Source organism: Pezoporus wallicus, unplaced genomic scaffold (genome assembly GCF_028554395.1).
Source record: "Pezoporus wallicus isolate ANWC-B61680 ecotype Strahan unplaced genomic scaffold, APGP_CSIRO_Pwel_v1 contig_7073, whole genome shotgun sequence".
In the NCBI taxonomy this organism is placed as follows: domain Eukaryota; kingdom Metazoa; phylum Chordata; class Aves; order Psittaciformes; family Psittacidae; genus Pezoporus; species Pezoporus wallicus.
Window position 1 is genome coordinate 5,388,272 of NW_026641326.1, and position 13,054 is coordinate 5,401,325.

Here is a 13,054-nt window from a genome sequence, read left to right on the forward strand (position 1 = left end):
TGTCTAGTACTGGTGTGATGTGGGAAGTCTCAGATGGCACGACAGGATGCTGGATGGGGGTTAGGCTCAGGGCTCTCTCCTTGCTCTTTTCTCCCTGCACAGCAGGGACCACCAAGGGTGTTGAGTGAAGCCTCAAGAAGTCGGCTTTGACCTCGGCATATATTTCAACGAGGATTAATGTTATGAAGCAGGGAAAGCTCTGACCTTACTGTTATTTATTAACACAACGTTGTAGTCAAACACGAAGGCAGCATCCCAGGGCCAGAGAAATTATTAGCTGTGGGCCATGTTCCAAACCAGCCCATTCTTCAAGTGAGAAGCAGGTACTGATGAGCAGTGTCCCTGATTTCAGGGAGGGCTGTGCTCTGAGCAGTAAGTCCTCCCTTTCAGCCAAACCTGTATTTCTAAATTTCACTGTATTTTCCTGAAATAACCTAATGGCCAATGCTGCATTTATGAGGTCATTTTCATAATCCCAGTCTCTGCCTCATTGCATCGGAAGCTTTATTAAAAAGGTAATAAACTGCTACAAAGACCTGTGATAAAATAATTTGATAAATAATGCAATTGCCTGGAATCATTTACATTTGCAGTAGAGTTGTGGTGTGAAACAAAGTTGCTGTGAGGCTAAAAATTGCTCTAGATATTCCTGCCTATGAACTATGGGAAAAGACTGAGCAAATCCACTGCTGGGGTTGCAGTCAGATCTGTCTCATGCTCCTTCCTCTGCTTCCAATCCTCCTCAGCCCGAGCAAGGCACCAGAGGATGGACAATAGGCCATTCATCATGTTGGCTGAAATACAGTTTTTCACAGGTACATTTAACCTAAATCCTCTCTTAGAAGACGGATTATCTCTTAGAAGAACTCTGGCACCGCAGTCTCTTTTCAATAGCCATGTCAACCACTGCCACAAAGGCTGTACATGAAGGGATCAATGGTTGTTTTATCTCAAATTACACTCAGTGTGTGTTTCTTCCAACTGACATTCATTCAAATGCTTTCTGTAAGACATCTTTTCTCCCTGTAATAGAAAAAGTATGGGACATCCTAAGCATTGTTTCCTGTGGAAAAAAATATATATATTCACTTGGCTAAGCATGAAATATTTGGGATGCATGTGTTTAATCAGCAGTGAAAATAAGTGTAGCTGTGCTTGTATTTCATAAGTTAAAATGCTAAAATTATCAGATAAGAAACAGCATACCTTATTTAATTACAGCAGTTCTAATAAAACCATTTGAGAGGAATAGAAGTTAGTTTATAATTATGATTACTTTGCTCCAAAGAAACACTGGAGCTCTAACCTGCAGCCCCATAGTTGTGCTGCCTCCTGTGAGCTGTGTCCCTTTGGAAGGTAACCACTACCATCGCATGCACAACCTGCCATATGCACTGCATTTGTAGTCTATTCATATCCCACATGCTTCCATCTGCTGAACAGAAAAATAGAGGGCAAGCTGTGTAGAAGATATTGAGGGATACCTGCAGTATCATCTGTCTGGTGCAGATCTATTGGTAATATGTGTGCCTTGTGAGTTAGAAGATAATTCACAAAGAAAAGGTTAACACATGGACCTGCTGCTCATCTCTGCAAAGGTTTTCAACAGGCAACTGAAAGGTGCAGGTGAGGTTGAACAGCCCGTGGCTCTGTGGTGCTGAGGTGTTTGGCTCCTGGACCCACATAGATTTTCTTTTGCTGAAACAGCAGTGCAAGATGTTACAGTAGGTACCGTAAGTCTAGGATTTTTAGGCAAACATTCTTTCAAAGCTTGAGGTCAAACCTGAGCAGCAGGTCATAGGCATGCTTTTAGATACAGTCAGGCACCCACAGGTCAGATTTCCTCGGAGATGGGCTGGAGGTAATTACTGGTACTCTGTTTTATGATGTGCTCTGGGGGTTTGGCAGTTTTCAGTCATTGTTTATATTCGAAATAAGGGCTTGATCTTGTTTTCAAAGAGTCAGTGATAAAACTCTTAACTGTTCTCATCAGGACAAGTTTTATCCCTAAATGCGTACGTTACTGACTGAGAGATATTTATCTGTTCCTGGGAATCCTGCCCAGCAGTGCAGAATGCTGTGGTGAGCTGCATGAATCAGATGTTGTGCTTAATTTGGGGTTGCAGGTAACACAACCTGCTGACGGGAGACTTAACAGATACAGAGGATGTGTCGTGAGCCGAAAAATAAGTGCTAATAGATCAGACCAAAATGATTATGTGCTGCTGGTTTTCCTCATACTGCTCCAGGTCTGCCTGACCTTTTCCATCCGTCTCCAGTTGCTGCTGGAGACACTGGGCAAGTTAACGTTGCTGTATTGATCTCAGCAGAGGACTGTGCTGATGTGGCTGTGGTGCTAAAGTGTGGGTCCTTTCTAGGTAGCTTGGGTATCTTCATAGAAGAGCTCTGTGCAGCTGCAGCATACACTTAGGTATATAGGTCATCCATGATGACTTGTCTTTCTTCCAACTTCTCAAGGATGTTGCCAACTTAAGATGCATTCACACCTGCAGAGCTGGGAAAGGGCACATGCAGGAATCGGGAATACGGCATCAACAAGAAACTGCTATGGAATCTCTGTGCCTCTCGGTTAGGAACAGGTTTCTTTAGGGTGATGCAAAGTGTTCAGTTTGCAGCTTTTTACGTTTGCTGCTGCAATGGCAAAAAAAGAAACAAAATAGGAAAAGATTGCTAGGGAAGAATGTTTTCAGCATTTTTAAAGGTCCTTTGTCCCCAGAAGAGTTTTGATCAAAATACTGACAAGGTCAGCTCTTCCTGGGGTAGAACCCGAAGCTTCAGTTTAGGAAACAAACAGTCCTTTTATCTCCTAATTTCAGATGTGTCTCTGCTCTCCATGGGACTGAAATCTCCAGTTGACACACAGACCAACTTAGAATTGCTATGTTTAAAATAGATGACCTTTCTTTACGTAAAGATGCAGAACTATCTTGCATCATCTTTTTCTTTTTCAAATGGGTATTTTTATCTTCTTTGATTTTTCTCTGCTATTTGCAGTGACCATGAGGCAGGTTAGCACTAGAGCAGTTGCGTTAACCTGTGCAAGAGGAATTTTAGATTTTTAGCTGTTGTTACCACTGTTGTGGTTAGTGGTGTCAGGGAACCCAGAACATTCGATAGCAGGTCAGTAGCTCATTTTTTGAGTTTATATTGGTTTAGAGAGGTGCATCCTCACTCAGCAACCATTATGTTCTGAATGCATGTGTTTATCAGAGACATGATTTGGTTTTGCATCTTCCTAGGCATCTTATTAGAAAACATTCGGGAGTGGAGAGGTATGTCAGAAGAGGAAGAAAGCGTACTGAGCAGTGCTTCATTTAATTTGAACTCTGTGTCTTGACAGAACTTTTCCAATCAAACTGCTAGAAGTGGTTGATGAGGTGGCTGATGTTTGCTTTCAAGCCAATTAGCAGTTTGAGAACCCTCGTGGCCTGAAATGAGCCTCTCCTCTCGCTTGATGCAGATCTGTATGCAAAGAAAATTTGTGAATTAGCAAAACAGTGAAAGTCCTTCCTGCTTTCTGAACTAACTGTGACAAAATTCAAAGTGTTAAATAAATTACTTGTTAATTTCTAGCACATTGGATTCAAATTAGAGGACAAAACATTCAGTGTAGAAAAGCACCTTCAGCAAAAGGAGCCACATAACTGTAGGGCCTCCTAATCAATGAGTCACAGTAAGGTTTTAATGGTCTGATTTACTTTAAAAAAGAATAACTTGCATGATTGTTTTAATACTGGTGGTTTACAGGAGTGTGCAGGGAATTACTTTGTTACTATATGGGAATTAAACGTGCATGGGACTCTCTGGGAAAGGGTTTGGAGACCTTGGTGCAAGTCTCACCTGAACTCTTTGCATCATGTTACCAGGGTTAAAGCATGTCTGTGTGCTCAAATTGTAAAGCCAACCAAGCATGGCTTTCTGCTTAGAAAGGGAAGGAAATAAAGACAGCATTAGCTGAGATTTGCCAAAGCTGATGGTGGACTAATTGTCCTCATCCGAAGAACGTCTCTAGAGTCATCCTGTTCAGGTTAACTACAAGCTAATTTTACACTGGGAATAAAAATAACTAGAAGGAAACCAGTAACATGAGAAAGAGATAGAAAAGGTATTAGAATTTTGAAAATAAAGCTGGCTGTATTAACAGATAAAATTAAAATGATCTATGGAAGAGATTATGCAGTAAATAGGTTCCAACCATATGGCTAAAAAGAAAACATAAATAAAAATAAAATCTCAACTGTACAGGAATAGTCTAAACCATCACTTTTATCTGGATTTCTTGGGATGGCACAACTGTGCAGGGAGAGAATGCAGAGCCTGGCAGGGGCAGTGCAGGAGCTAGGTGGTCCTTCTTGAGCTGGAGCATATTGCTGAGCTTGTTCTGTCGTTTATATTGATTTGAATTTTAATGCATGCCAAGGGCACCTTCAGCTTTCAGAAAGGCACTGTTGTTTCCCAAGACTTGAAATTGATAACAGCAGTAAATAATTCCTTGGGAGCTCCTGGTGCTGCTGCTGCCCAGGCTCCTGCACTGGAGGCCAGTGTGGCAAGTCCTGTTCTCCATTGCACATTTAATGTAATATGTGCATTGATTTGTGCCAACATAGTAGTGAAGATAAGAGACAAGTAGCTATATACTACTCTCTTCCAATTACTGAGTTGGAGCAACTGCTACAGAAGCAAATACATGGCACTGGACTCCTGCAAAAATAAATTACAGTAGTGAATGTTACTGACTGCAACAATTTGGAGACCTATAAGCCAGTTGAGAAACTTCTATTAATATCACTGCTACTGATGTGTGAAATATAACCTCTGTCCCTGGTCTTGGGCAGCTGGCCTGCATGTTGCTGTGCTGCTGCAGGAGCAGGTCAGGGAGAGGCTAGCCAGGATGGAGATTTATTGGCTGCTGTTGGAACATCTTGCACTGTCTTTCTCCTCCTCGCTTAGTACTGTTGTTGTAAAGACACTCAGACTGTCCCATTTTTCTAAGCAGGTCTATGCACGTGGACTGAGTAGCCCATATGTGCCCATCAACAGAGTATGGCATAACAAAAGGCACCTGCACCAGGTCCCTTCAGTGAGATGGTATCTCCTGAGTCTCGCTGCAGACCATGTTGGTTCAGCCCAATGGCTGCAACTGGCAGCTGGGGAGCCCCAGGGCTGGCATGGGCTGATGTCCTTTGTGCCTTGTGTCACCCTGTACTTTATTTAGCTGCCTCAGTGCTGTCCCATGGATGCAAGAAAAAATTTGTGCTGATTCGTGCAGTCTGTTTCTTAAAGCCTTCTCAGGTGGGAAGTGCCATCTGAACACTTCTGCAGTGGTGCAAGGATTGTTTGCTAGCTTTCTTTCTTCCTCATTTCTCAGTCCAGTTGTGCAGATTCTGATTGGCATTAAGGATGCAAGAAGGCTTCTTTGCTTTCTTTCAAATTAGTTAAATTGGGAAATAATTGAGCAGGAGAATGCAGGAATTAATACAAGGTTTTTCAATGCCGGTCTGATAGTGACTGAAGGAGAGAAAGCAAATTGTGCTGCAAAACCTAATAGTGAGCAGAAAACCAAGTATTTTGCTGAAAGAGGTGATAATAGCCTGGGGGAAAGGTTTTTCTGGAGTCTCCTTAGATTATGCTTTTACAGGGCACAAGTAATTCATGTTTTGATGGGATTTACTGGGCAGGATCAGTTTCTCTGTCTTCATTGACTTGGAACAGAGGCGAAAATGGCACAGAAGACAAAGCAAATTGTGAGCACAAGGAAAACCTGAAATACAGCCCTTGTGCAAGAGGAAGGGCTGGGGATTAAATTGCCATCCTCGCCTGCATTGCACCCTCTGAGACATATGTACCGCTGAAGATAACAGCACTGTTTTGACTGGGAGTGCATATGCAAGGACAGGATGGGAATGAAATAGGGTAATTTTGTTTTAACCTGCAAGTGCCACTGCAGATAAGCCCCACGGGCTGTTACACTGCAAACAGAGAGCTGGGGAGCACGGAAGGGAAGGTTGGCAGTGTGGTACCCTTGCTGAAAAGCCAAAGCAGCAATGAAACACCTGCTTCTCTGCATCTGTTCGGTACAAGCTTTTACACTGTTAAGCAGCGAGCGTGGAGAATTTGAGATGTAGCCTGTGTACCACATGTTGCAGGGGTTGTCATGGTGAGTGCTGAATATCAAAGTACAGACACATGTAAAACCTACACAAGCTGCTGGTGTGTAAATTAAAGTTGCCCTTAAGTAAAGACACAGAAAACTCATGTAAATGATGCATTCAGTATTTATGAATGATGTCCTGAGAGATTTCTGCCAGCTAAACTCCCTCTGTAATAATGGGCAATGGACTTTCTGTTGTTCAGACCATCAATTATTAATGAAGACTCAAAATAGTTTTATGTTGATTTAAAATCATTAAACTTTTGTCCCTGCTGTCTTTCCAGAATCACTGTTTTGGATGATGGGAGCCTCCGGATTGTCAACGTTACCAAATCCGACGCGGGAAGTTACACCTGTGTGGCAACAAACCACTTTGGGACAGCAAGCAGCACGGGCAGCTTGGTTGTGAAAGGTAATTGCAGGTTTTATTACGTATGACTGATACTTCATCTCAGCACCAAAGAGCATCCCAAGCAGCCATATGCATGCTGTACCTTTCCCCTTTGATGCTGATGTGAGTGAAGCCCAGGGGCATTAAAAGGTCTTTTGCATCTCAGAAACCTGCTGAGCCTCATGGGTTATAAACATTAAGAGCAAGGTGTCTGTGGTTGGACTGACTCATGGCGCTTACAGCAAGTTAATGTATTTGCTTTCACTTGTAGTTTAAAACTATACTGCAAATGACATGGGAATTGTAACACAAAGCTAGGCTCCTGGTCCATATCATTGTATGACTTGTTTCTAGTAATGTCCAGTAATTATGCTTGAGAAACACTTCCTGTCACTGCAGCTAGCTGTGTCCTGAGATTCAGCTTTGCAAAGGACTTCCATAAAGCCGTGGCGTACCCATGGGGAAACATTACCCTCAGCATGCTGAGGTTTAGAAACGTGTCTTATCTAGTTCAACTTCATTTCTTATTATTCCTAAACTTTTACCATCTTTTTAAAAACCCTGTAAAATCTTTTATACATCTTGTCTTGTTGCAGAAGAATGCAAGAGTTTCACCCTTGCAGTGCAATGTTGTGATTTTCAAAGAGACACGCAAACTCTTATTTTCATTATTTCCTATCCAGGGCTCAAGTTTTGCATTTCAGGAATTCTGAGTCTTTATTCATGTGTATTCAGAATTTTTATGTCAAATATTTTTTAGAAAAGTAAAAGCTGTAACATTTGACAATGATTTTTGAAGTAATAATATGAGAAACAATGAGAGACGCTGACAAATGTCTCTAATTTTTGGCCTGCTTATGAGTATTCCAATGTCTGATGAATTATTATAGGCAATGAACATATGGATTATTACACTTATAATCACTCTCCATCTCTTTCTTATTTGGGAAAAAAACTATATTGGATAACAAACCAGGCAAGATTGATTACAAAGCAATAAATTAATCACAGAGCTCTAATACTGTCAGTTTTAATTCTCTCTTATATTGGCATTGATGAATAGTATTCAGTTAGAGGCTCTCCCCATCAGTTATTTCTACAGTACATAGGGAATACTTTAAAATGTTTCAATGCAAGTTTGAACCCTTGGTTTTTTTATAGTTAGAACCCATTTCAGCAAATAATGTCATGATCAGGCAATTAGATCAGCCTTAGATCTCTGTATGAGCGGATTCTGGCATTTCTTAATCTGGGTTGCCCTAAGGAGGCATCCACAGCAAATAGCTAGGAAAGCACTGCTCATGGAGCATGAATGTAAGAAAGACTTTGTCTGTTATCGAAACCCAGCCCAAACATCCATCCCTGGGTTCTGTGGGGAGAGCAGTGGGGCAGCACATGCTCATGGTAGGAGGCACTGGCTTTTCCTCTCCAGGCTGGGCACAGCTGAGGTCATGCTGGTTTTTGTAGTGCTGCAAGGGTTGAATCAAGGTTGGCAGTTCAGGGGCCACTTGTACCACTGTAAAAAAGACAATCATTCACTGGCTTTTACAATCAATAGCCATCTGTTACTGAAGAGTCCTGCTTCTGTAGTTCATGGCTTATCCTTTCTTCCTCCCGGCACTCAAGGAATAGCCTGTAACTCCCAAGCACAGTAGTCAGCAGCTATTGTACCTGATCTTTGGGTTCACATGGTTTACAAATCACTTTTCTTTGTGGTAAGGTTATAAAGGATTAGCAAGTGCTTTTTTCTCCCTCAGTGCTCCATTTTAACTCGATTCCATTAGCATTAATGGGAGCAACACATGTGCATGAAGCAGAGAATAAACTCTTCAGCCCAAGATGTGGATATTAACAGCAAACTGAGAAATGCAATTTCAAAGTCTATCCCATAAAAAGTATAAAAGAGCAGAAACTATTCTGAACTCCAAATGAACTGTGTAAAATACTGTATTACATACTGAAATGCTTGAGTTTCTCTGCCCTAAGTAAAACACCAGCAAGTTTTGATGGAAATATGACTGAATACCTTATTTCAACTCAGTTTTGTGGTGTACAAAATGACAAATTTATCAGCTGATGAGGTTTTTGACCTTAAGATATGCTTATATTTTTTTCTAATTCATCTTATGTCATTGAGTAAAAAACTGTGAAGGTCAAAAGACATTTTTACTAACCTTCCTCTGTTCTTCCATTAATATTGAAGGGGGGATTTGTGTTGAGTTTTGTGGGGTGTTCTAATTTTCTTTCTCAGGGGGAGATGCTGACAGTGTCAAAGACAGTGTAGACAAAGATGGGAAGGGGAAGAAAATATCTGTTACACCAGAAACAAGGAGCTTAAAATAAATCGCTGGCAAACAACCAGCAAGGGATGGATAAATATTCATATTATGCATGAGTAGACAGCTTAAAAAATATGAAATTCTGATGGGTGCCCACAGGGCTGTGTATTAACATGCTGTTGTCAGAGCTGGTGAACCTCAGTGGCTTTCCAAACCAGTGAGATTGTGGTTTGGGTTTGTTCTGTTGGTTGGTGCTAAATGAGAACCGCTCTGGCCCCCAAGACCTGAAATCTTGCAGGCTTGCATGTACAGTTTGACCTTTAAATTAAAAAGCAGGATTGAATTTGTAAGGATAGAGAAGAATCCCACAGCCAGTGTTCAGAGCTCTTTAAAGCATGGCACGTGTTTACATGTAGTATATAAATACTAATTTTCCATCTTTCTTCTCCCATTTTTTTCCATACATGAGGCTAAGTTTTCGATTCTTCCAACACAGAAACACTACAGACTTTCTCAGTACCAGGGGTTTAAATGACAAATAGTGTAAGCATGTGTAGACTGTACAATACTGGTTTATTTGTATTTAGCGCAGTGGTATAAGTTGGCTAATATAGCCGCAGCTCTGAAATAAGAAACAAATTTCAAGGCATTGCAATAAACGCTCAGATTGTAGGAAGTGCAAGGAAAGGTTCCTGATGCCAACAACCCAGGCTGTGCACTAAGATCCAAAAGAAGTATTAGGTATGGAAGAAGCAGCACAAACAAGTGATGACAGGAATGCAGATGGCAATAGCGTGTCACAACCATTTCTTTCACACAAAGAGAAAAGCCTTGTCAAGCAGCTTGTTTCCCAGCAGACACACTAAGTGTCTTGACGAGCCTGTGGCCAGCTTGGCTTTTGTAACGTTGGAGGTGAATAGATCATGGTACCCACCTTAGATGCATGAGGCTGCTTCTTAAACATCTGCTTTCCTTTTGGCTGTGTCCTAAGCTATAAATCTATAAATATTTATTTTTATATATGTGTGTCCCTACAGAGCTACCTGGACAGGCAGGATCAATGAGCTGTGATGAATTGTATGAGGTTGAAAAATACATATTTTTTATAGAATTTATATATACATCTATAAATCTAATAATTCAGCTAGAGTCTGCAGCCTGTAGCTTTGTAGTGTGGTCCTTTGTAATTTCAGACAGTAGCAATGTGTTGTGCTCCAGCAGATGAGCAGTTACAGACGTGAGCGTGGCTGCTGCTGCTTCCATGCTTGGAGCTGTGTGGTATAGAACTGTCCACAGAGGAAAAGTGGCAGGATTGTCCTTCAGTGGAAATGTTCTCAGGTTTTAAAGCACTCCAGCCTGCCACAAATAGCTTTTCATACCATTTATTATCCTGTTGCCTTTGACTGCAGACCAGGATGATCTAGTCCACTTACCTCTGTGGTTTAATGGACAGAAGGAGGATGTGAATGCTTGGTACAGTCTGGACAGTTCTGTTCTTGTCGGGAAATACAGCAATTCCGATCACATTGTTGCATCTCTGACAAGGGCAAGTTCCAATGACTTTATTCGCCTGTTTGGTTATGATGCACCTTTACCATTTTCCAACTGCTATTTGCTCGTCTCATTTGGACTGTCACAGGAAGGCTCAAGGCAGTAAATGGAAGAGAACTTTTGTTAGCTGGTATCTGTATCACTTTAGCAGAAAAAGAATACAAAGATAATGTCAGTAGGTTATTTTTTCCTCACGCTTAAATAGACTGATAGTCTTCATTTTGTCCAGCACAGTGATCCAAATTATTTTCTGTAAAATCACATATTTCCCATTCCAAGTCTATTCCTTTGTATGAATCTTGAACTGGGGTATTGCACTTAAAATTGAAATGAGTGATTAGATACCGTTACTTCTGGACTATTATTGAGTAACTTTTCAGAGTCTTCAAATGTTACTGCCTTTAAATCTGCAATTCTTACTGTGTTATTCTAGTCCTTTAAAAGAGGCGGATCTGGCAGGTTAATAAATGGTTAGAACAGTAGTGCCATAGTCAGGGGTTTGGGTATTTAGAACATGGGACTCAATTGGACAGGGCAGGTCTACTGGAGGCTGGTGGAGCTGGTCTCAGAGTGAAGGGGAAAAGCTGTTTTGGTAGGAGGCTTGCCAGGCTGGTCAACAAAGCTTTAAACTAGATGTGTTGGGGGAGGGAGGCATCATTCCATCCCAACACTCCCAGTCAGTTGCCAGCACCTATAATAAATGCTCGGAACAATGTAGAGATATCCCAGCCGCTCCAGCCAATGAGCCGGCTTCATTTGGAGCTCGGCTCAGATGCCTCTATACAAATGCCCGTAGCATGGGGAACAAACAAGAGGAATTAGAGATGTGTGCATGTCTACAGGGGTGTGATATAACAGGCATCACAGAAACATGGTGGGATGGCTCCTATGGCTGGAGTGTTGGAATGGAAGGTTACAGGCTCTTTTGAAAAGACAGGCCTGGCAGGTGGTGAGGGGGAGTTGCCCTTTATGTTAGGGATAGGCTGGAGAGTATGGAACTGTGTCTGGGGAGAGGGAGCAGTTAACAGAGAGTTTGTGGGTCAGGGTTAAAGGGGATATAGCTATGGGAGACATTACTGTGGGGATCTGTTACAGACCGCCTGACCAGGAGGAATCTGTGGATGAAGCACTCTACTGACAGATAGGAAAAGCCTCACATTCACAGGCCCTTGTCCTCATGGGTGACTTCAACCACCCTGACATCTGTTGGAAGGACGCTACGGCCCGGCACAAGCAATCCAGGAGGTTCCTCGATTGTGTGGAAAACAACTTCTTTCTGCAAGTAATAGAGGAGCCGACAAGGAGAGGTGCCATGCTTGACCTCGTGCTCACCAACAGGGAAGGGCTCGTTGGAAATGTGATGTTCCAGGGCAGCCTTGGATGCAGCGATCATGAGATGGTCGAGTTTGAGATCCTCAGGACAGTGAGAAGAGCATGCAGCAAGCTCACTGGCCTGGACTTCAAAAGAGCAGACTTTGCCCTCTTCAGGAACCTGCTTCGGAAGGTTGCATGGGATAGAGCCCTAGAGGGCAGGGGGGCCCAAGACTGTTGGTTGATATTCAAGGATCACCTGCTACAAGCTCAGGAGTGTTGCATCCCCACCCAAAGGAAGTGCAGCAGGAGGGCCAGGAGACCTCCTTGGGTGGATAAGGAGCTCCTGAGGAAACTTAGAGGGGAAAAAAAAGGCTTATAAAAGATGGAAGCAAGGACAGGCGGTCTGGGAAGAGTACAGGGATGTTGTCCAGGAAGCTAGAGACCAGGTTAGGAAAGCTAAGGCCCAGTTAGAATTAAACTTGGCTAGGGATGTGACAGATAACAGGAAGGCATTCTATAGGTACATTGCAAGTAAAAGACAGACTAGGGAAAACATGGGCCCCCTCAGGAAGCTCTCGGGAGAACTGGCTACACAGGATTTGGAGAAGGCTGAGGTTCTGAATGACTTCTTTGCCTCGGTCTTCACTGGCAAAGGCTCTGACCAAACCACCCAAGTCTTGGAAGGCAGATGCAGGGACTGTGAGAATGAAGACGTTGCACCCACTGTAGGAGAGGATCTGGTTCGAGACCATCTTAAGAACCTGAACGTGCACAAGTCCATGGGTCCTGATGAAGTCCATCTGCTGGTCCTGAAGGAGCTGGCGAATGAAGTTGCTAAGCCACTGGCCATCATATTTGAGAAATCACAGCAGTCAGGTGAAGTTCCTGATGACTGGAAAAAGGGAAATATAACCCCCATTTTCAAGAAGGGGAAAATGGATGACCCGGGGAATTACAGAGCAGTCAGTCTCACCTCTGTGCCTGGCAAAATCTTGGAGCAGATTCTCCTGGAAGGCATGCTAAGGCACATGAAAAACAACAAGGTGCTTGGTGACAGCCAGCATGGCTTCACTAAGGGGAAATCCTGCCTGACCAATTTTGATGGCCTTCTATGATGGGGCTACGGAACTGATGGACAGGGGTAGAGCAGTTGATGTCATCTACCTGGACTTGTGTAAAGCGTTCGACACTGTCCCACACGACATCCTTGTCTCTAAATTGGAGAGACATCGGTTTGATGGATGGACCACTCTGTGGATAAAGAACTGGCTGGATGGCCGCACACAAACAGTTGTGGTCAATGGCTCAATGTCCGGCTGGAGACCAGTAACGAGTGGTGTCCCTCAG

General features: G+C 42.8%; 1 protein-coding gene across 3 annotated transcripts in view; it reads left to right on the top strand.

The window, feature by feature from the left end:
* Positions 1-13,054, top strand: part of LOC130606486 (contactin-4) — a 341,120-nt gene that overhangs the window by 292,605 nt on the left and 35,461 nt on the right. For all 3 annotated transcript variants that reach the window (XM_057422892.1, XM_057422890.1, XM_057422891.1), the window contains one exon: positions 6,457-6,584. In XM_057422892.1, coding sequence (XP_057278875.1) covers positions 6,457-6,584 — 128 coding nt within the window. The remainder of the gene's footprint in view (positions 1-6,456; positions 6,585-13,054) is intronic.